Below are 24,652 nucleotides of genomic sequence, written 5' to 3'. Positions count from 1 at the left end.
CCACCCTTCATTTTGGGCTCGCTGCCTGGGTGGATATGGAGGATGCTGTCAGGCAGTTGTACAGCCTGTGCTGCTCTGTGCTGCCCATCCACCTCTGCCTGCAGTCCCCATGTGCCACCAGGTAATTAGGAAAGATGAAGGGAGGAACAAGATGACCCTGCTCTGGTAAGGCTCAGGAGAGAGTGGAACAGCTGTGGCAGCCAGAAGCTTTGGGCTTTTTTGATCAGCAGAGGCAACAGGTGGTCATGCAGCACACAAGCTCCAGTCGAGCCATGGCCCTGAGCTCTAATAACGTTTATCATTAATAAAGCAGAGCAGGAGCACAATGCTGCCTGACCTGAGCCCTGCTGTAACCCTGCAACGCAGGAACCTGGGCACCAGGGTTCAGCCAAGCAATGACAGATAATGGCATTTTCCTTTTTCTGAGTGAATTATCTGGAAGATACTGAAGATAGAAAGGGAAACATCTGCTTGTGTTTCATTAGAGGACTGTCAAGTCCTGTTTTCTTCCATTATTAGCACTTCCAGAGACTATCATCCGTGCCTCCAATCTCTCTCCACTTGGGAAAGGCCATTAGTATGTTGTGATGGCTGCTGTACTGACAGCATAAACCGTTCGGTTAGCAACAGGAAAGTTGAAGAGCAATAAGCTGCTCTCTGCCTTGACTTCACCCTGCAGCCTTCATCCCAGGCTCTGCTGCAGGGAGAGGAGCAGCCTGTAAGCAAATTCCTGTAAGCAGAGCAGACAGGGCAGCTCCAGCACCAGCCTGCTGATCACTCCTGGGAGCCAGATGGAGCCTGAGGCTTGCAGCAACGGCCGCTAACAGGGATGCAGCCACCACCTCGTGCTCAGCCCTGAGCCACCCCTCTTTCCCCAGGGCTCGGTCCCCTGCTCCACTCCTCCCTGTGCAGGAAGAAATGAAATGTGGAAGGAAAGGCAGGAGATGCAATGCAGGTGCACCTGCCAGCTTTCCCACGAGCTCCAGGTGAGCACAAGGCCAGGCACCCTCCAGCAGGTGCGCCAGCAGCACAGCCAGGATGCTCTTTCCATCACCTGGCAGAGGTCTGGAAGCACAACGTCTCTGGCTGTTTGCTATATTGCATTTAACACAACAGCACCAAGTGATGCTCCTGTGATATAAATCATAGAGAGTTTCTGCAGGTTTACATCACTAGGAGGGCAGCTGGGATCAAGCTCAAGAATCAAATACCTTAGAAGTGTACTAGCACTCACCTTTCATTTCTGAAAAAGAGACTTAGATCAGAGACTCAGTTTGAATGTGAATTTTAGGGGAAAAACACTTGCAATCTGTTACTGCAGAGCTGCCTTTACCTGGAATGGAGCACATGCCTGGGACATTTAACTGCAAGAAACACTACAAAATACACTCCAGAGACTCATCATGCTGTAGCCCAGAGCACCAGCACTCACAGGCCTCCTCTATCTCCTCAACACTTCTGATTCTCATGGAACAAAGGACAGCACTCATTTGTGAATGCAAGTTATTTCCAGCACTCAGTTCAGGCACTCCCCTCGCTTGGAGGCTCCAGAGAGCATTCACTGAGTGGCTCAGATGTTATCTGGCTTTAAAGGGATGAACTATGAGAAGGGAACTCAATTTCTTCTCCCGTGAGCAGAGCTGGATCAGTCTAAGACAGTTCAAGGCTTATACAATACTAAATCAGGCACGTAGTCTGGACACAGCTACAGATTGCTTGCATCAGTGCAGCAGCAGCAAACAGAGAGGAGAGCAGCCTTCCAAAGGGATTCCAGGGTCTTTGCAGCCCTGTCAGCAGAGACATGGCTCACATTGGTGCTGCACGTGAGGGAAGCTGAAGGAAAAGGTGACAGAGATGAAAGCAAGGACAAGGGAGGCAGAAATGAGAGAGGAAATGGAAAGAGAAGAAGCTGCAAGAGTGCGAGCAATAAGGGAAGAGGTGATAAACCAAGCTGTCAGCTCTGATCATTAGGAAGCACAGCGGATCAGAGGGAGCACTGTGCAGCAAACAGATGACTCCAGCAAGGCACCTCTGCCAGAGATGCCCTGGAGTGCTGCAGGCAGGTCGCTGCCCCCAGCTAAGGCAGGCAGCATCCCTGCTGCTGGGATACAGGGACAGGGGACACGGGATAGAGGGCACGTGGAGCAGCAGAGGGTTTGGGGAGCATGAAGGAAAGGAGGGGGGTATGGCACAGACCCACCCAACATGGGACGTGTCCACTCACCTCTTTCTCCCCACAGATATTGCTGATAATGGAACTGGAGGCTGGGCTGGAGGAAGGCCCCAGGACGCCCACCACCCCTTTGGGAAGGATCTGGCACACTGTGGGCACAGAGAGAAGAAACTGCATTAGAATTCGCCCTGTTCCAACTGACAGAGATGCCAGCAGCACCTGCTTCACTCTGCTATATGTACACACAACATACTTATTCCCTGCCTTCCCACAAATCCGTCTGCTCCCTCTGACACCCAGCCCCTGACACCATCCTTCCCCAGCATCTCCGTACTCCATCTCAGCCCTCCCCACGTCCCAAATCCAGCTCAGAACAAGGGTCTCTCTCTCAGAACTTTCCCATCTCCAGCCTCACCTATTGCACTCCAAGGGCGATGCTAAGCAAAGTTTATGGAAGGCACTAAATGCAGCAGTGACCCAGCTACAAAGCACGATCCAGCAGCAAACAAACTTGTCTGAATTTCCTCCCTCATCTTCTGCAGAGCTCAGTGGCAATAATAAGGAATCACATTACTGTTTTTCATTTCTGTTTTTTTCTAGCACCAGTTAATCTTCTGGCTCCACGCCACCAAGGTTAGCAGGATAATAAAAAGGCCCTGACAAAATGAAGGAGTTAAATCTCTTTCCTCAAGCTCCCCGGGTTAAACCGTAACCTTTTGTCCTTTTAATTCCCAGCACAAATTCAGCTGAATGGAATTCCCCCAACGGCCCCAGCTGCAATCCTTGCCACTGCATCACCCAGAAATGCAGCTTCAGAGTGCTTGGCAGCACATTTTCCTGTAAAAGCTAAACCAACGACTCCAAAAGCTGAGAAGATACTGCTTGTTTGGTATTGCACTGCTGGTCCGCCTCAGAGCGGTTCTTCCTCCAGGCTGACATGCTGGACAAGATTCTGTAGTGGCTGAAGAAAGTTAGATAGGTTCAACGGCTGGGAAAAGATATTGGGAAACTTCAAACCAGGACACGTGTTTTGTAGCAAAGAGAATTCATCATCAGGACTGGCACACTACAGAACAGAGCAGGTTTTCTGTCAATTTCAGGCCTCAAGACTGGATGTGAGACAGGAGCTCATCATGTGCTCAGGATTTTCTGAACCAGCACTTAGCAAGAGAACTACTGCAGCTGTTTTCTGCAGGAGATCAGATCACTGAGGTGGCATTAGATGTCAGAAGTCTTCATGGCCTCATGGCTGGGATACGGAGCCACAAGCTGAGGATTTCATTTGTCACTCTGGGGACTTCCCATAGAATCACAGAATGGATTGGAAGTGACTCTTACAGGCCACCCGGTCCCACTCCCTGCAATGAACGGGGACAACACAGCTCCATCAGGTGCTCAGAGCCCCATCCCCTGACCCTGAGTGTCTCCAGCAATGGGGCACCACTGCCCTGACTTCCTACAGAAGTGCCAATGACATGCAAACACCTTCTCTGGGGTTTTCCTTCCCCCCATGCTCTCTCTCCCTCCACCATCTCAATCTCCTACAGCACACAGAACAACACTTTTCTGTGGCATCTTCAAAGGAACGCGGCGCTCACTTTTTCTCCCTGCTTAAAATTTCATGAGCGCTTATCCCTCTTCAAGAAAATCCTTTCAGATGAGAACCCCAGCGACCCGCAAGCCCTGCATGCTGTCTCAACAACAGGCACAGCCCTGCTGGGTGCTCTACAATTCAGTGCTTAGGCAGAAGGGGATGAGTGCTGCTCAACCACAGGTCATCAGGGCCAGAGTCCTGGGACGGATTTGGTTGTGGGTGCAGGACAAAGTTTGGCGAGCACTTGTCTTCTCATCTCGCCCGTTGAGAACAAAAATCAGGTTAAGTAGCCATGGCAATGGAGTTGCAACAACTGCCAGAAGAAAAAGAACCCGCTCAGCCCTCCGAGGCCGAGGCGTTCAGTAGAATTAAAGGAAATGAATGGAAACAAAGTGGAGATGCCCAAGGCAAAGGCCTTGGCTGCACTGGGAGAGCTCTTGTAATCCAAACACATTTCCCATTTCAAACATCACCTGATGCTGTTAGCCTCCCCAGGGAGACCAGGCAGAACCCTGCTGCCGTGCAGCACTCAGACACATCCATCCAAGATCCTGCCTGGTCTTCGTGGATCAAACAACTCAAAACCCCACCGGACACCGAGCACCAAGATGACTTCTTGTGCATGTGAAAGCTGAAAGCCATCCACGTGGGTGCAATTTCACCCTCCCTGAGCATTACTCGTTTCCTGTGCTTTTCCACGGTCAAAGATCAACGTGAGCACACACACCTATCTGGTCACAGCTGTTTGCAGAGCACAGCATCTCCCTCCCTGCGCTGATGCGGAGGCTCACAACGGCACGTACAGACTTCTGCTTCTAATTGAAAATAAACGAGCAGGGAAGGCATGAGATTACCTCAACATTTCTATGATTGCAAAACATATCAGAGGATCACGAATGGCCTCTCGTACAAAAAATGCCATCTGCATACACAGGCGATGCTATAGAGCACCATTCATCCATCCTACCAGCAACCTGCAGCCAGTCCCACAGCTGGAACTGGCTTATAGGTGAAATCCAACAGGATCACACATCTGCTGGGATCAGCACATCTGGGTGGACATGGAAACACTGGTGTGAATACACAGAACTAAGAACCACCTGGTTGCTTGCTAAATGCTGACCTGCCCCCAGGATCACAGAATCACTGTAAAAGATCACTGAAGATCATCAAGTCTGACCATAAAGACGTTTGGATAAACAATGGAATGATGCTTAGAAGATGAATGCTGGCTGCTCTCCCTGGGCACTGAAAGCAACAGGGTGTTTTAGATAAAGACACGTTTAACGAGCTGGTTTGGGTCTCCATAAAAGGAGCTGAAACGTCAAACAGAGACTGCAAGCAAGCTTTGCTTCTAATGGGAAAACAGCTTTCACTACAAACTCGTTTCAAAACAGAGGACTTTACGGATGTCACCGATGGGAACAGTCAGTGTTTGTCTTCATTCACATCCAAAACTGAAATAGCAAACCATGCATGAATGCGATTAAGACTGACTCATGCTGTACCTGCTGCAGGGAGCATGATGCTGCAGTCCCTCACACTGAGATGCACTGAGTCAGTCCAGGGAACGGGGAAGGGAAATGGCTCAGTGCTACGCTAAAAGCCTTTCTCACAGCCTTAATTGCACACAGGATCACTGATGGGACGTCATAGCTTTGCTCCTGGAGTGGTCAGCAAGGCATGCAGGCTGTGACAGTCAGGGATGAGCTCAGGGAGTGAGCTTGGAGAACAGTGTGATTAAACAGCTAACTGCTCTGCAGTCGCAGGTTGACACATCTAAACTGCTTTTATTAACGTGACGTGTGCTAACAAACATCAGCAGCACGTTAAAGCTGTCAGGTCGGATATTGGAGAGCCATGGAAGTCCTGAAATCTCCACTAAGGGAAGGGACTCTGCTCCGCCAGCAGTATAAATCAGGAGTAACTCCTGTGACATTAATAGCAGAGTCACACAGAATCCAGATTTTTCTTGTTGTAAGAAACGCTCCAAGATGTTTTTCCCTCTGAAAGAAAGGCAAATAATGTTGCAAAATTCTGTGAATTCTCACTTTACCAAAATCAAATTGTTTTGCTCCGCTTTCTACTCCTTACGCACTTTAATCAAAGTAAAGAAAACAAAGAAAATCACCCTGAGGTAGAAATTCAAAATGGAAAATTGCCTCTTCCTCGTTTATCCCATTACCCACCTTCTCCCCAAACACCACGCTCGCTGCAAACAACCATTTCTTGCAGAATACTTCCCCTCAGCACACGGGTATTCTTCTGCTTGAAAAACACACCGACAGAGCAGTCCCTGAGCGATGGCACAAAGCAATCTGGCTGCTGCTTCCCGCAATCCCTCAGCCAAGATAATCGCAACACCGTGATGAGCAAGAAAGGGAGAAGAATGGACTCCTTCAAAGGCACAGCGGGGTATGGCAAGCTGGCAGTGCTCTGCTTTCTGCTCTGCTGGGATGGCTCTGGGGGCAAACTGCAGACAGCAGACCATCCCCATCCCTCCTGCAATCCTACAGGTGACCCCGCAGCGAGACAGGATCTGAGCAGATGGGAAACCGACACAAAGAGACGAGGGATCCGAAAGGATGGAGGGCTGCTTGTTTTAAGCAGTGCTGCACGTGGCGGTTCCACCCAGGCTGCCTCGGAGGCTCTATAAATAGGTGCACAGGTACTTGCTGAAATGCACTTTATTAACTGAACGTGTCTATAAATAATGCAAACACTAATTGAGAAAATGGAAGCGCAGCCTTCCCGGGATGCTCTGCGGATACACAGCCCCGGAACCAAGAGCTGCAGGGAAACACATCTAAAACCCCTGTTATTTAAATGATTCCTCCAGCATTTCCAAGACCACTGGTTATTAAAAAACACATAGCCCTCCTCTGAACTCAATGGTGTCTCACAACTGATCCTAAAAGGAAGTTATCGTATCCCAAAGCATTTTTCCCTCTTAAGGAAGAAGCTACTACAGATCCTTGTGGCTTTGTCACTCCCAGTTGCTCTGTGGGATGGAATCCATCGAGGATGCTTTACTCGTCATTGTGCTGTTAACACATCGGGCATCGCCGGGATCACCGACTGCAACGACCTGCTTGCATAGAGGGATGTTACTGCAACATGGGAGGCGGCTGCTATTCAGAAATAGCTCTTTCCAATCCACGGGACTTCAAACACCACTTGAAAATTCCATTTTGTGTAAACAAATCCACTGCCAATCTACAGCACCGAGAAAGCCATCATGTTAGCTGACACATGGCAAGTTCCGCAGGGCTTTAAAAATAACTTAATTGCACGGAACTTGCCCAGAGTCTCTTATTTGCACGCCATCAAGGAGCATCACCTCCCGTATCATTGCTTCTGCTTATTGACACGCAGATTAAAGAAAATAACTCGTCCCAGGCTGCTGAGCCAAGTGACGGCAATGCTGGTGGGGGACCTGGCGCCAAGCCTACAGCAGAACAACACTCCTCAGCCTGAGCAGCAGCGGGAGGCAGAGCCCCGTGGGGCAGGAGAGCCCTGCAGGGTACTCACTGGTTTCTGCAGTCTCATACTCGCTGTCCCGCAGCAGCTCAAAGATGTCCACCTCCACCTTGGCCTTCCCCAGGCGCTCGGGCGCGCGGTTGATGCGGTTCTTGGCCAGGGTGATGGAGAGCCGCTCCCCCCGGCTGCACTCCATGGGGTCATCCAGGATGGCGGCTGCGGGGGCAGAGCACAGTCGTTAGGCTTGGTGGGACGCCCCACATCCCATCGCCTCCCCAAACCCCGCACTGCAGCAGCAGCACCGCGCTCCTGCCGCGTCCTCCCTCCCGCAGCTTCGCCCACCTCCAGCTCTCGCCAGACAAGTGGGTGTGAAGTCTGCAGCAGCGCTGCGCTACTCACGTTGTGCTGCCCATGCTGCAGCCCCCCTGGAGCACAGCACCCAGCTGCGCCCTGCAGCACCCGCCTGAATGCTGCCCCCCATCCCAGCGCGCAAATAATGAAACAACATCCCCAAACAGCCTCGTTTTATTCATGAGGAAGCGTTGGTACGGCGCCGAAATCGGCGCTGATAGCGGGAGTATTTCGGGAAGCACGTGGGCAGCCGTGGGTGGGAAGGGACAAATATTTTTCAAACAGAAAGCACTCGACTCCTGAACTCAGCTCCTGGGCCCACCCACTGAAAGCTGCGTTAAGCAGAGGGAGATGGAGAGTGGGATTATTTTTATTTCCGTGACGGAAGGCAAAAAGCGATCGGAGCCGAGCGTAAATCGCAGCGCTGGCACTGCCCCCACAGCTCTGGGTACGGGGGGGTTTCCTCCAGGACACTGCTTTTCCCTATGGGCTGTGCTTAGAAAGGCACCCATGGCCTCGTCCCCTTCCTAACATCACTCCAAAGGGAGCAAATGCCATTCAGAAGTGTGAACAAAGCACGGATTAGTGGGGCTCTGCTGGTCTGTGTGCATGCTAACGCCTTGAATTGCACCAGTGCTGTTTTCTCCCCATTTTCTTCTTACCCTTCTTTACCCAGCTCTGCATTTTTCAAACTTGGGAGCACGCAGAGCTCATTAGAAAATGTAGGAGGGACTGCAGCACAGCCATAGGTAAAAGGAAAACCATCTGCTTTGTGGGGACAGACGTACCTGGACTCCAGGATGGCATCTGAGCAGTCCTGTTATCTAGATGACTTAAGGGACAGCTAAGAAATTCACCCTTCTGCACCAGAAAACAAACCTCATGGATGGTGGCCAGGTACCAGCAATGCTGGCGAAGCCCACACCAACCCAAGTGCAGTCCAATGCCTCTCTCCCTGTTTTTATGGGAACAGGGCCGAACTAAGAGCCCAGAGAGGATGCAGCGATGCTTCTCATGGAGGACACGCAGACGTCTGGGTGAGCACCACGTAACACCTCCGTTATCTGCAGAGCTGGGGCTGTTCATCTTGGCCTCATTATACACAAAGGTTGTGCTTTTCCTCTGAGGCCGGGAGCACGGATGGCCAGAGTTCAGATGTTGATACGGTCGGTGACCATTTCCAATTACAAAGAAGCTGGGAAAGGAAGGTGCCCCAGCAAGCAGCTCGCTTTCCAGGAAAGGGTAAAGCAAAGCTCTCGTGCTGCCGAGCATCGCAATGCCTCCAGCTGCCAGGAGCTGACCCAGCAGAACGGAGGGGAGCGGCGTCAGCGCTCTCGCACTCATTATTCTGCACTTTAGAGGCTCAGAAATCACAGCGCCGGACGACGCCTCCAAGCACACGCTTCAATCACCAGTTTCTAAAGCTCCCTTCAACGAATGCATAGTTAACTGTATTTTAAAACCAAAAGAGTCGAAAACTGAAGCGTTTCAAATAATTTCCCCAGGTCACTGAAGCACAAATGTTTGCACAACGATACGACGTCTCTATTCAGGTTGTTCTTGGGTTGTGGAGGTGGTTTTTTTTTTTTCAGCTTTCCTTTTGGAAAATATGGAAAATTCCTTTTATGATGAAAAAAAACCCCACCCAACCTATTCAATTCTGGTTGGATCTGAGCTTCGTAGCTCACATTAAGGGCAAACCCCACAGTGCCACCATGGGTGGTGGCACCACCCCGACCCACTGATCCCATGGCAGCGTTCGGTCACTTTGGGAGCCTGGTTAGTGTTAACTAGACCTTAAACCAGTCCCCAGGATGGACTGGGTAACGAGATGAAGCTCATCTTTATGCATTAGACCTCGCAGATGGAAAAGGTCGTTTAAAGTTTGAAAAAGGTTGGTTTTAAAACTTCATGTCTTGGGACGCAGCACATCTAATAGCGGCATCATTAAGTATGAACGAAAATCTTTACATAAATTCCCTTTCATCTACTCCTGTCTATTAAATATGGGAAGCGGCATCAAGTACGTCTTTAATCCTGAAAAACTTACAGCAAAGTCTTTGAACTTCGTTGGCCTCAAAATTCACTTCTCTGTTCCCCGTCATAATAACATCCCCAAACCTCGACCGCCTTCTCTATGAATGATGGGGAAAATACTGGGAGGATGGGAGGAGCAGAGGGGATGGCGATGGATGCCTGATGAGGGATGGGGAAGCAGCCCCAGGTGGGGGCAGTGGGGAGTGAGGTGCTGAGATCTCCTGGGAGGAGATGGCTGGAGATGTTTTATCCCATGGGATGTTCCAATCCTGATGGATAAATTTCCTTGTTACACTAATGATTCCTATTCTCGACCACATGCACAGGTTTTCTTTGCAGCTAACACAAAGCCCACCAATGCCAGAGGCTGCAGATCAGAAGAGTTTGTTGCTTTGGACAGGCACTGAAAGTAGCCAGGTTACAGTTGCTCAGGATTCAAGCATGAGCAACTTCTCAATTATAAACCCCATCAAGCACAGATTTCAAATTAAACACTCCAAGTGAAGGACTGAACAAGAACCAGAAGAAGGAAAGTGTTACTGGGTGTTACACACAGGCGGTGCCCTCTGAGAGCAGATCCATCACCTCTCCCACCACTCACCTGCCCTGTCCCCAGCCTTCAGGGGCACACGAGCAGCAATGAAGCAGCAGTGCAATTCCTTAGCCCCACAGCATGGGCATGCTTGGCTGCCCTGCTGGGTGTGAATGGCACCGGGCTGTGGCATCTCATTGCCCTTCAGCAGAGCGCAGCACGATGAGAGGCCGATGCTCTCCTCTCGCTGTAAGGATTCTCTCCAGGAGGATGAAGGATACGCGTTCTGCTGAGCAGCTCAGCCCCACTCCTCAGCACAGAGCTGACGGCGGACAGGCAGTGCTGTCAGCGGTGCTCTCAGCGATGCAGACAGCTGTCTTCTGCAGCCAGGCTCTGACACAGCAGCTCGCCCTATCAGATGCAGCAGCCAGCTCACAGGCACCCAGATCCAGGCTCTCCCCCTCAGCTGGCTCTCAAGCAGTGCTACAGGAGCACAGAGCTTCCTTCCCCCGGTGCAGCAGCGCTCCATCAGCACCCAACGAAGCAGCATTCATGGGGCAGCTCCATGGGGCAGATGTTACGAGGAGCTTTGTGCGCTGCCACAGCAACCTGAGCTCAGCTGACCTTTCCCTGTTAACCTCATTAAGCGTGGTTACATTTCCTCAGATGCTTTTCACACCATTAAGATGTAAAGCAATGCTCAGAAACGCAGCTGCCTCCTCGCTCTGGTGTAGGTTCAGCAAAGCCCTGGCTTGGCACAGCCCACAGCCTGTCCCTCCGAGGCAAAAAGCCACAAAGTCACCTACAGGATTTCCCAGGTCTCTCTTCTGACAGGTTAAAATCACACCCCCAGTCTGCCCCACTTGATACCGCAAGCACAGACTTCAAGCTCTCCATATTCTGTTCCCATCAACCAGACACACACCCAGCCCAGTCCCAAACCCATGAACCTCCAGACCCAAACTGACCATTGATAACCACAGAATGGCCACGTTTTGCACTGCTCAGCACCAACCCTTCAGCTGCCACTACAAGGAGCGATAAGGAATGTGCAGATTCCCCATCATGGGATGCCAAGCCCGGCTCCAGCATTGGAATGGGTGGGATTATGTTTCTGTTATCAGCTCTGAAGTGCTGCTTAAAAACAAAATCAGGAGTCGTCAATACGCTGCCCCTGAAAGGAAGGAGGATCTCACTGAGGAATAAGGAAAACTAAAAACATAAACTCTCTCCTTCACAGACAAAGGGACCTGATAACGTCTGTCTGATCAGGGGACCAGAGGGCTATTTATTGCTCTTGGCCAACACTGGAAATCTGCATTTAAATGGAGCTTCCCTCTCATTTCTGCTATCCAGAGAGAGTGAATTCAAGAGAGAAGGGGAAGGGAGATGTGATAAAAACAGCTCAGGGCTTTAGTTCCTCCTGCTTGAAATGCAGCCTCTATTCTCTTCTTTAATAATTGCTTTGTGTACACAATATCAGAATGGCATTCTGTAGGACGGCAGCTTCCTGCAAGACAGATGCTGCTCTCTTTTTCCCAGCATGGGGAGAGCTCGCTTTGCATCCCAGCTGGCACTGTCCCTCACAGGGTGGATCTCCTCTCCTTCTGCACCTTATTGAGGAGATGGGAGCAGAGGGATGAGGATGGGGATGAAATGGAAATGCCATATCCAGATGTGAAGCTCTCCTCTTGCACAGGAGCACAGCAGCACACTGAGCCCCTGGCAAAGCACCCAGCGCTCCTGCTGGCTTCTGCAGAGTCAGGTTGGAGGCACGTGCAGCTGTGGATAAAGTCCTGAGCTGCAGATTCCAATCATGCCTTTGTGCCCTGCTAAGTCCTGTTTAATCCCTCAAAAAGCCTGTCAAGAGACTTCCCACCAACGGGGAAGAAAAAAGCAGGGAGAAGTAAAGATGAATGATTTCACCTTCCTGAGGCATAGGTGAGGCTGGGGATGAACAGTCGTGGGGGGGTGGGGATGCTGGAGGCTGTGGGTGGGTCAGGTGGAAGCACCACCAGGATGGGCTCCAAGCTCCATGGGCACCCATTTCCTCCACATCTTTCCAACCAGTCTGCAGTCTGCTACACAATTCCAGCTCCTGGATGGACATTTCCCCCTACCCACGCACAATTGCTAGTAGTGCCTACATTTTGTTGCCTTAGGAAACCAGCCCAAAACCACTGACTTTTGGAACGTGGTTTTCTGCCTGTCTTCTGCTTCAGTAACGCCAAGCTGAGCTGTGCTTCAAGAAGAAGAATTTCAGCCCATTTTTGTGGTCCCCGGTGACCAGCTGCAGCTGTGGTTTTCAGGAGGAGAGCAATGGGAAGCCCTGCTGGGGCCAGCATGCTCAGCAAGCCCAGGAAAGGAGAAAGATCTTAATTAAGTCAGTGGAGAGCATCAATACAAGAAAAACAACCACACAGCCCCCAGGTGCCACTGCCAGGCGAACCGAAAGAATGACAAAGGAAGAAACAACGTGTAAAATCCTAAGCTTAAATATATAAAGAAAATAATAATAATAAATCCAACAAACAAATGGGAAAAATCCACCCGGATTTACGGCTATCATCACAGAGAGATGGCAATGCACACCGTGGCCATGGGACTCTGTGGGACAGAGGCTGCAGACCCCCCAGTGACACAGGATGCTTTCCTGGTCACGTACACACCATAAAGCATGTCCTGTACCTACAGACAGATCATCACAGCAGCACAGGGCTCCGTCCCGGGGGTGGCAGCTGTATTTCAGTGGCAGCCAAGGCTATTCCGGCGTGCACACAGCTCTGCAGCACTCTGGGATTTACTGATTGACAGTGACGGAAGGAGAGCAACATTTCCAACACTGACATTTTGTGGATGGAGCCATTTCTCCAATCTCCAGCAAGCTTTGGGATGACAGGGAGTTGAGGTCCCCCTAAAGCCAATGGATTTCCATTCACAGCAGTGAGGTGTGGACAAGGCCCTTCATGAGCATTCTCCTGTTAACCCTTCCTGGGATCTTTCTACTGTCAATTTCATCTTTTTTCTGCATCTCCCTCATTTGTAGGACGCTGGGTTTTTGGCAGTGCTTTCTGATTTCTCCCCAGTTGGCAAGCATGAATGCACTGCAGAGGATGCACAGCTCAGACACAATGCTGGAGCACAAAAGTGCCAGCCTTAGCCCTGGCCTCCCCCAGCCAGCTGATTAACACTCATTAACGGCATACAGTGGGACAGCAAACAGCCTTGGATGGAACCCCAACACCAAAGTGAGAACCAGAAAAAAAAACTGCACTAGCTGAGAGATCTGGGGTTTTGCTTTCACCAGTATGGAGAACTCATAGACATTTTGCACCAGTTCTACTCCTGTTACAAACCATTACCCACTGCTGCTGTTACAAATCTCTAAGACATATATCCAAGGACAAGGACCCACCACGCTGGGTGCAGATATCAGACATGACAGTGCCTTTAAAGACAGCAGACAGACAAATGATGGGTGCGATGACTTTCATTCTCTTGTGATGGATGGAGAACAGAGGCACCAAGAGATAAACTGTCTCCCCAAGGTTTTGCAAGACCACACGGCAAATAATCACAGTTAATGTGCCAGAAGACTTCAGAAGCTCTTCCCTAGCACCTTTTTATTTAGTGCCATCGCAACTTGGCACTTCTGCTTCAATGCACAGGCTTCCAAATGCATTGCTACAGCCAAGTGAGTGCTGTTAGAGGAGCTTCTGGGAGAGGGAAGCTCCAGGAGAAAGGGGCACGTTAAGAGGAACGTGTGAAGATAAGGAGCAGGGTCAGGGGCTGGCCTGAGCCTGGATGGAAGATGCAAACTGCTCAGATGTCGGCGTGCAGGTGAGCAAGGGAAGAGGGCAGCCTGTAAGCAGGAGATGATCACAGAAACGGGCAATAGTGGGAAAAGGCAGCACTGGAGACCTCACCCCGACTGCAGACAGCCCAGATGCATTAAGCTCCATGGAAGAACTCAATCCAATTACAACACGACACTGGAGCCCTTCAGGAGAGTTTTCATCTCTTTGTTTTACTGTCGAAAAAACAACTTTTCCTGCTGAGTCACAGCGAAATGAGATGCTAAAGAGCTGCCACACCAGATGTGGAAGCCCTTCAGATCCAATTTCCATCAATCTACACAGACTCTATTTATTTATTTTTCGCCACTCAGCCCTTGCCAATTTAATAGGTTACTTTAATGTCTTCCTGCCTTTCCCCTCTGGTGTGCTCTGCTCAGTGCATTTTCCTCCTAGCTTCTGGATAGGAGAACCAGCCAGGGATTCTCTTTCCCTGTACTCCGACAGCTTTCCCTCCCTGTGCATCCCTCTTAAGAGCAAACTGCTGCTTCATCTAATGTTTGCTTGCTAAGAAAATTAGATATGTCAATGCAAAACTGCTTTTTCTCTCTTCTCGTGCACAGCATCTCCTGCCTGGCCCCACATCAGCACCTGTGTCCACTGACCCACTGACTCAGGATACCCCACAAAGCCAACAACCACAGCCGAGCATGCTTTGAAAAGGCCAAGAAGCACGTGGATATGCAGGAGGTTCAACCAACCAGAGATCTGCAGGTAACGTGCATCAGTTACAGTGCATTTAACTCTCATGTGGATGCTCTCATTCAGAAAAAAGCAACTCCACTTTGTTGCAAGATTACTTGTTGAACCTACAGAGACCTGAGGTTTCTGAGCCTGGAGAGGAGCACACTAATTTCTGCTGGAGACCTTATGTGGGGTGACAAGAGCTGCCTGGAGAACCACAACAGGAAATAACCACAATATCCTTTAACGTTACTCAATATACCCCAAAGGATCTCCGAGGTTTCCATACACTGCTCTTCAGCTGTAGGAAAAGAAACAACTTTTAGGCAAACATCTTCTGCTTTTGGCTTGGGAACTCATTACAGATTCCCCTGCATCTGTGCAGCAAGGAAAAGTTTTAAACACGATGCACAGAAGCAGGAAAGGGTGAAGGAAGGAAGGAATTGAAAAGGCAAAGATAAAGCAGAGCTGCACAGGCTGAACGAAACCAGACCCAGCAATTCTTAGTAAGCAAACGACAGAAACCCAATGGCAAGGCTGCCCAGCTTCCCAGCAGATGTGATGGAAGCAGCCCCATGCTAACAAAGGAGCAGAAGGATATCACCACCCAACTGTGGGTCATGGATGAGACGCACCAGCACCAGCCACACTCATCTTGTAAAGCAGAGTGAATTACATCCCCTGCAGTTCGTTATGATGCTTCTTAGAGAGGGTACTGAATTAGTTACATTAACGCAGCAAGGAGCTGGATCAGGTTCCCAGTGATAAGCTTAATTAAACAACAGAGTTATCCATAGGCTGTGGTTTACGTTATAAATAAGCAACATTCATGTTGATTAATTAAATCAACTCATGGTTCAGATCATTAAATCCTCCTACTTCTAACCATCTTAGTGAGGAGCTGAACCCTACACGACATCTCGACATCAGCCATGGCCTGGAACAGGGGCAGAGCTGAAGGGAAAACCCCAGTCCTAATGAAACCCAGGGCAAAACTTCACCTTGTGAAACTCAACACGACTGACCCCTTCTTTCCCCACTGTGTATCAATGATGCTGTGATGGGACCCACCTGACACGTCCACCAATGAGCCCAATCCAACGGACCCATCCAATCCTGCAAGAATGATGATCAGCCCCCCTTCAGCTCTCCCAGCCTTTTGCTGTTTTTCTTAACACAATCTGACCAGATTGAGAACTGACTAATAACAATAATAATAAAACAAACCTCATTTACAACCAGCTGCAGGATTGGAGCTATTTCCTCCATCTATTCACTATCCCAGAAATTGCCTTTTAAATGGATAACAACGATTGTGAGGGTCCAGTTATTACCTTGAAACCTCACATTTTGATACATCCAATGTTGTTCTCTTCTATAAATAACAGTTATTACTGTAAAGTGATTTTTTCCCCCTTCTGCATTTCCCAAGAGTTCCTGCAGGAGATGGCAAAGAAAATGGGTTCCATTAATACCACACTTAGGCCCTGTTGCTTTTATACTTTAACTCCCATCATTAATCTTCTAATGTGTCTTTAAACAAATGTCATTTATCCCACAACTCTCTGGCAGCTCTCCCTCCCTGTTTTCTCCCATCCCTTTCCCACTATCCTGCACTGCAAAATGGGAGCTCTTCCTCCCCTGACTCATCAGTGGGTGTTGTGCTCCTGCCAGGCAGGGAGAAGCATCTCAGCTCTTTTGCAGGCAGTTTGCTGGCAATTACAAGAGAAACAGGAGAGCCCACCATCAGGAAACGCACATCTGAAGGAGCTGTGCTGGGAGGATGGCTGTGCTCCCCGGGGCCCTGCAAGAAGGATCACAGGATGACTTTGCCATGAGGTTATTCTGCACTAACCCTGGGTGCAGCTCATGGAGCTGGTCCTTGGGCAGGCTCTGAGCACGGGGAAACATTGCTTCTGGCATGCAGCATCCTCCTTTGAGCACACTACAAATGCAATTGCCAGATGCCACTCTTATCTGATTTGACAACAATAAACAAGGCTGCTCTTTTCATTACACAGTCACAGGCCAACCGAGCGTGCACCTATTGCTCAGGTCCCTTTGGAACAGCCCATAGCCCTGGTGACACGTGTGGCAGGACCCCATTCACCATCTGCCAGCAGTGAGAGGAGCTTATTGCCATAAAGCCCTATTCAAAGAGGAGTTCACGGGCACAAATCCAGGAGATATGCTGCATCCTGCTTGCAAGGTCCGAGTGAAGACACAGCACCCACAAAGCCTTCATCTCCCCATCCTCACCCGCAAGGAATAATTAGCGATGGCCCCTCATCAAGCAGCCCCTCCATACACTGCTGCAACAGTGGTGGACCCCCCACTAAAAGATTCATTATCATAAACGGGTTAACAGCAAAACCAAGCCACAAAGAACATCACCTTTGTAGGATGCTCACCTTACAGTCACCAATCTTCCCTTGTAGCTATCAGCCCCGGCACCAGAAATAGCAAAGATTAATGTCTTGAGTTACCTTGTGTAACTTCTGGACATTTGGACTTGTCTGTTTTCTCTTCCTCCTGAGAGTTATGACATTCCTCCTACCCTTTCTCAGCTACAGCCTCTTCTTCATTATCATTTGTCAAGTCCAATTAACATGTGCAGCAGCATGCAGGAAGACCATTTGTGAGGCCTCCTGACAGCAGCCTGCACCTTGGAGAAGCACAGGCAGCCCTGGCACGTGGTCCCTCCCCAGGGACCCTCCTAGGGACATCAGGTGCACAACACATAACCTACAGCATCTGCCTTTGGTGATGGTGGAGGACGTTTTGCATGCTGCAGAACATCCACCTGACTGCTTTTTGACCCCACAAACCCATGATCTCAGAGACGTATCGTCTGGATACCAATCAGTCAATGGGTTTTGCAGGGATCTCGAGGGTTATTGAGTGTGTGAGCAGCAAGCAGGGTGTCTCACGGCTCGCCGTGGCTTCAGGATGGATTAACCCAAGGGTGGAGAGGTCAATGACACATCTGTGTGCTGCTCCAGCTCTTCAAACAGGGCTTAATGACAGTAAGATGTGCCGAGACCTGACGCTAAGCTCCTGCCAAGCACTGTGGATAACAACTATTTTCCATTTACGCAGCTGACCCCAGTTCTTGCTCGTATCAAACCATCAATCCAACTGCAAACCACCGCTCTACCATCCCGCTATCCATCCTGCTGATGGGGTTTTGCCTTACACCAAACCTCAGGGGCCCATCCCAGCCTTCACGAGCCCTCCAAATTCAACATGCCTCTCCCCCCAAAAATGTGTGGCCCTGTTTCTTGTGTTCTCAACTAAGCAGTTCATGAGGAAACTGCATAGAGCAAAATCAACAGGAAATTAAGGCCGCGTGCCACTGACTCTCTCCTACTTTAAACAAGAGAAAACATATGGAAAATTATAGCCCCAAATATTTCCCTTAATAAGAGTGGCAGGAAATGACAAAGAAGAGAAGTGTGAAGGACACCATTGATCCACCACTGATCCAGCCCCATGAGTGTGTTAATGACCACCGATATCGTTTGGCATCAAGTAACAGCCCACGGTCACCAGGGAATGGCTTGTTGTACAATCAGTTCTGACTCTGTCACTTATGCAGGAGGTCACTTTTTGCTGTTCCTTTAATGGACTACTTTGCTGCAAGGTCGTTTCCTGTGTCATTACTTCCACTAGAAAAAAGGTCATATAAAAAATAAAGAAAAGAAAAAGAGAGGCAGACTCAGATGCATTTTTGTTGGCATGAAAACCTGACATTTTTCAGGTCAAAATTGGCTCATTTCAAACCATGAAAAAAGGTTATAATTTCTGATGAAAACAAGCCCAAAAGTAGTTTTGTAGTTTTTTCCAAAGGCACACAGTTTGCCCTCGTTGCATTGGAAGCTCTGAAATGCCCATTTTGTTCAGTGTGTCCGTATATTTGTGATCCAGATGAGAATTATGGGATGCTACCACAGTACAACAGATAATGTTTACTATCTCAACCAACGGCCATCACTTGGACATCGCTTTATTTTTTCCTATAACCAAAATGTAATGCATACACGTGTGTAAACATGAATAACACATGAGATGAGAACGAACTTCTTTACCATCAACCAACTGATGGGATGCCAGCCCTACCAAGAGCACCAAAGTCCCCTCCCTTTGCTCACAGAGCTCAGAGGCAGCAGCCCCACCTTCCCTCTGCTCAGAGCTCCATCCTATTTTCCTCCTACACACCCTGCGTTTCCCACCTCTGATATTACAAACCACCACACACCTAGGCTGAAGAGATTTGCCAATACCCATGGCTCAGCATTCAGAGCTTCAATTAAACCAATTAGCATCCCCATCCCTGGCTAATATTGCAGAGCACGGAGATGTTGTACCATCCAAGTAGCCTGCATGTCCAGATGGTCACTGGAGGTGCCTGGACTGCCATCCCATCCCATCGGGCCCATTTCAATGGCACCAGCCCTGTCTGTCTGCCTGGAGAACTGGGCCAGCTGGGCTGGTGGGGCTTCCTGCCTTCTGGCATCAACGGGAGAAACACAGCTCCCCAGTTCCTTACATCAGCTGAAAAGGGAGGAGAAGGACTGGAAAGGGGAAAGCATGATGGGTTCTACCACCATGAATGCATAGAAGCTCTTCATTTCCTCGAATGGTAACAAAGGAAGGGATGCTCAGAGCAGTGAGGGCTGTAAGTCGCTTTGAGATGCCCTATTAGCCTCCTGGTGTCATTTCCCTGCCTGAACGAGAGCAGATAACGCTCTGTTCTCACCCACCCCGAGCCCAACCTGTCAGCAGCACTCCCCTCATTCCATACCTCCGTGTTCAACACGTGGGCACACACTGACTGCAGCACGGCTATTAAAAACAGAGGAACCTCCAACACCAAGACTCTTGCCCATACAAGCACAGAAAGCATTCATAAAGGAGCTCATTATTAGGAAGAAGATGGGAAGAATCTTGCAAGGCGAGGAACCCCGAGTGGTTCTGCACAAAGCAGCCTGGAAACGGCAGCATCGTTCCCTCCTGACATGACATCACCTCAGTGAAGTTTTCCTACTGAGGTAACGCAGAGCTGGCACAGCGTGGTGACAGATGGAAGGAGCCCGGGGGAAGGATGGGGCTTTCCTGACTGAGTTACGTGCAGCAATTGGTTGGGCTTTCTTTCCTCCTGCACTTCATGCTTCTGATGGGGTCAGAGGGAGAGGAGAAAGCCTGGATTCTGATTCAGATTTTGAACATCAGAAGGGAAACAGACAAATTGAACAAGCGATGGGAGCAGCTAAGTGGGAAACTGCACCTTTCCTCACCTCCAGCCCTGCTCCTTTATTTTCTTTAAAATTACTGCATTAATGTAGTGTTTTCAGGAAAAGGGAAGGGAAGGGAAGGGAAGGGAAGGGAAGGGAAGGGAAGGGAAGGGAAGGGAAGGGAAGGGAAGGGAAGGGAAGGGAAGGGAAGGGAAGGGAAGGGAAGGGAAGGGAAGGGAAGGGAAGGGAAGGGAAGGGAAGGGAAGGGAAGGGAAGGGAAGGGAAGGGAAGGGAAGGGAAGGAAGGGAAGGGAAGGGAAGGGAAGGGAAGGGAAGGGAAGGGAAGGGAAGGGAAGGGAAGGGAAGGGAAGGGAAGGGAAGGGAAGGGAAGGGAAGGGAAGGGAAGGGAAGGGAAGGGAAGGGAAGGGAAGGGAAGGGAAGGGAAGGGAAGGGAAGGGAAGGGAAGGGAAGGGAAGGGAAGGGAAGGGAAGGGAAGGGAGCTCTTTCACATCTCTGAGAGCTGTGCTCTGCTGGTTTCTACCCGCAGGCTGTATGTCAGGAAACAGCATTTCTCCAAAGAGCAGTGAGGCACTGGGACAGCTGCACAGGGAGGTGGGATTCACCATCCCTGGGGATGCTCCACAACCGTGGGGATGTGGCACTGAGGGTCAATGGGCAAAGTGGGGTGGGCTGGGGACCTGAGAGGGCTTCTCCAAACTTTGTGATTCCATGATTCTATGATGAAAGTCACAATCCCAAAACCGCTTCAGAACTTCCTGCTGTCCTCTGCATTTCACATGACATTAATCAGCAGCGATAGAAATTTGAATCCCTGCCTTTAAGTTTCTGAGCTCGATCCCTCTCAGGATTTTCCTTTTCAAAATGCTTATTTAACCCAATGTTCCCCATTCCACGTGCCTGGGAGACAACAGCACAGATGTGCACAGCTTTCCCAGACCCCAGGGAAGCAAGCACAGTGCTCTGCTTGTCCTGGAGGAGCTCACAGCCTTGGGGATCTCGCCCCCTACCTCTGTCCCCTGGCCTTTCCCTGGCAGCTGGAAGCATACCGATACACCAAATAGGGATTTTAGGGACATTCCTCTGTTCAAAACCTACTTGGTCACTCCTCCAGACGGGGCTGGAGGAGATCAGCTCACGGCAGAGCCTTTGACAGGGGCTGCCCAGCTCCTTTCACAGTGATAATCCCACACCCAGGGCTGAGCCAGATATTAGGCAAATCCAAGGGATGGAGCAGAGCCTCAGTGCAGCTAACACACCAACTTCTTCAGAGCTATCCCCTCACTCAGCCATCCCTCCCCCCCTCCTATGTCTCCTCTGTTCCACCCCAGAGCCCCTGAGCTGGGAGAACTGTGTGCTGGGACACAAGCAGGTTCCCCGCCAGGCAGCAGCAATGCTGGCCATTTCATTTCCTGAGTATCTTTAATTTCAGTCTTGAATATATATTGCTCACTTAAAAAATTATAATAAGAAAAAAAGCAACCAACAACCCACAAAAAAACCAACAAGATCAATCGCTCACGGGCTGCCTGCATCCATGGAAGCTGTCAGTGACAGCAGCTCTGGGTACACATCCACATGGGCACGATGAGCCCAGGAGGTGTCCCAGCTGCTGCAGACCACAGCGTCCCTCTGGCAACCCCTCCTCCCAGCCACTATTTTCCATAAAGCCCTTTTCTGTTTTGTTTCCAGCTCTTTTCACACAAACTTTATGATCCCTTCAGCCAAGCTCTGTACCACGCTGTATTTTGCAATAACTCAGACAAATAGCATTACAATAACTCAGACTCCAGCGTGGCTATCGTTAACGCTCCTGCGTTCGCTGCAAGAGTGTGATATCAGCACAAAGGGTTTTAAAGAGCCTTATAGGGGATGGAGCAGCCCTGGCTGACCCCTGGCAGGGATGGAAGAAGAGAACAGAGGTTTCTAGCTCAGCTTTCTCCCCAGTCCTTTGCATTGGATTCATCACAGAATACCCAGAGCTTCCAGCCTCTTGGAATGTCACCAATTCCCTCAGCTTATCCATTTGCACTCTGGACCATTCTATTCTTTGAGGTCCCTGAGCCTCCCAGAACAACAGCCCTGATCCGGGGCAGTTATGAACCCCAACAGCCTCAAGCATGCTCTGGATATGGCAGCACCCGCTGGACCCCAAGGGGAAAGTTGGGTCCACCAAGCTCCCAGGTAGCAAACAACGTGCACAGAAAGGGAACAGCAAAGCCTGGAAACACCCATGACTGCTGCATTGTGCATTTCATCGCAATGGCTGGAATCAAAGTGAGCACACAAGCCATGATTCCCATGGGGTTGGTTCACTTTGGAGCCTACAGTTCAGTGTTGAGGTCTCCCACCATTCTCCCTGCTGCATCCGTGCAGCACCCAGCAGGAAGCTGGCTTACCCACGTGCTGCAACAGCAGCCATAAAGAGCAGCAATTTACCAACACGTCCAAACAAGGGCGACGTGGATTGATAAAAATCAACAGTTAAACCAGAGCAGCATCTGTTACCCGTGTAGGAGCTTGGCTGCAGTGCACTTCCCAGAGATTCACTGCCTTTTCCCTCTGAATCCGTGTGCTGAACTCCCATCACAATGCTCACAATGCTCCATCCATCTCCAGCCACGCCACCAAAACCATTCTGGGAGGAATAACGATAACACTGAAAGCGAGCATTAGCCAAACACTTGGCTCCATATTTTTCTCACCCTTTTAAGCTGTCTCACTTGAGAAGAGACAGTGAGCTTTATCTTGCATTTCTGCACCAGCGACCTCCAGATGCTCCTGCCAGCATTGCAGGCAGCGAGGGAAAAACCTGTGTGTACCCTTCATCTCCCCCCCACCTCCGAAACATCCTTCAGGATTTCTCCAGGAAACTGCTGCAGTCTCAATTACCCTTAAAGCACCACCACCATAAATCACATGAAAACAAACCGTGCTAAAGTGCTCAAACCAGGAGAGCTGAAGGGGGCCTTGTACAATGGCCAATTATTGCAGGAGAGTGAATTAATAACATAAATATAAGTGACGAGGGCCATTTTCTGAGTACACCATCCAATTCTCTAAAACACTCTGCTCCCCATCCATCGTGCTGCAGGGTCCACACACCACAGCTGGCCATGGGAACACGCAGGAGCTGCTGGGATCACAACCCAGGGAAAGACAGAGGCAGGGCCGGATGTCAGGGAGCCACATTTGTTGTCACAGCAGCACCAAAGTGGGAGCACTAAGAGCCACATCCCACAAGTTTGCTTATTATGACCAGAACAGGCAAATTCAAATGGGTCTCAGCGGCTTATGGGATCACAGAATGGTTTGGGTTGGAAGGGACCCTCAAAGGCCATCTGGTCCAACCCCTCTGCAATGAACAGGGACACCCACAGCTCCATCAGGTGCTCAGAGCCCCCTTCAGACTGACCCACTGCACTTGCAGGGAGCCCAACGCCTCTCTAAGACCTTCCAGAAAGGAACCAAATCTCGACCTGAAGAGCATCCAAAGGCACCTCTGACAGCTCATTCCGATGGCCAAAGCTGTGCTCAGCAAGGACCGAGCCTGAGGACAGGCTCTATTTCATACCAGCTCCCTCTGACAGAAGATAAAGCACTGCTTTCCTCAGCCAATTACTGATGCTTCTGTAACAAAGCTGCACACCTGGGGTGACATCCATCAATACAGATTATTAAGCAAGTGCAAAAAGGCCCAGAATTTACCCTTCACATTCCATGTAAACACCAAGTTCACTAACAGACACGGGCTTTGAAGACAGATGATGTATTACAACCAAGTTTTAAGCACGGCTTCATAGCACTGTGCTTATCAGTATGGACTACCCAGGAACATAACTGGGGCCGTTCATTAACTCTCAAGAGTAGAAACCTGCACAGGGCTTTGGCAGGTGCTGACATCCAGCTTTGGGAAATAAGAACGTTGTGTACAGGGTTGGACGGAGCCTGAACCAGAGAGCTCTGCTCTGCCATCACAGAATGTTTGAAAAGAGCTGTACAAACATCCCTGTATTGTATTGAGTCTGGCCATGCAAAAAAATCCAAAGATTAAATTATGCATTTGTCCCACGGGTGTTAAAGAAAGAAACTGAATATATTTCTCTCACAGGTGGGGCAAATTTTTAAACAAAGATTTATTTGCCTGATTATTACTTTCTTTTTCTTTTTCTTTTAAATATTAAAACTTCGTATTTCCATTCCGATTTTCCTAGCTGCTGTATACATTATTAAGAGGGGATTTTCAACCCCCACTGGTCAGCCTGCGGATAGCAGAGCAGAGCTCCTTTTATTATTCATTTCCAATTGGTTGGGGTTGGTTTTCTTTGATGTTAACCATTCTTATTTCTGCTCTGTGTGCTCACACCCAGCCTGCTCCATACGCTCACAGGGAGATACCCACATCCAGCCCCGTGGTTTCCACATTCACAGACTCATTAGGGTTGGAGAAGACCTCTCAGATCCCCGATCCCAACCCCAACCCATCCCACCATGCCCACTGACCACATACATCCCTCAGTGCCATGTCCCCACAGTTCTGGAACACCTCCAGACCCCACCACCTCCTTGGGCAGCCTTCCCTATCCCACCCCACAGGAAGAAGAATCCATTGCAAACTACAGTAGAAATATGGACACAATAAGTTATACATGATGGCAGCCTGAATTCAGCCAATAATACTTTGCATTACTAAAAT

The 24,652-nt window shown here is 49.7% G+C and overlaps 1 protein-coding gene across 3 annotated transcripts in view; it reads right to left on the bottom strand.

Annotated features, from left to right (window-relative positions):
* GRIK4 (glutamate ionotropic receptor kainate type subunit 4) overlaps nucleotides 1-24,652 on the bottom strand; it is a 123,808-nt gene that overhangs the window by 46,146 nt on the left and 53,010 nt on the right. For all 3 annotated transcript variants that reach the window (XM_052697255.1, XM_052697256.1, XM_052697254.1), the window contains 2 exons: nucleotides 7,299-7,463; nucleotides 2,225-2,322 (listed from right to left, as the gene is read on the bottom strand). In XM_052697255.1, the coding sequence (XP_052553215.1) occupies nucleotides 2,225-2,322; nucleotides 7,299-7,463 (263 nt within the window). The remainder of the gene's footprint in view (nucleotides 1-2,224; nucleotides 2,323-7,298; nucleotides 7,464-24,652) is intronic.

This window comes from Tympanuchus pallidicinctus, unplaced genomic scaffold (assembly GCF_026119805.1).
Source record: "Tympanuchus pallidicinctus isolate F22 unplaced genomic scaffold, pur_lepc_1.0 scaffold30, whole genome shotgun sequence".
Taxonomy (NCBI): domain Eukaryota; kingdom Metazoa; phylum Chordata; class Aves; order Galliformes; family Phasianidae; genus Tympanuchus; species Tympanuchus pallidicinctus.
The sequence above is the reverse complement of the archived record's forward strand: the minus strand, read 5'-3'. Positions and strand labels throughout refer to the sequence as shown.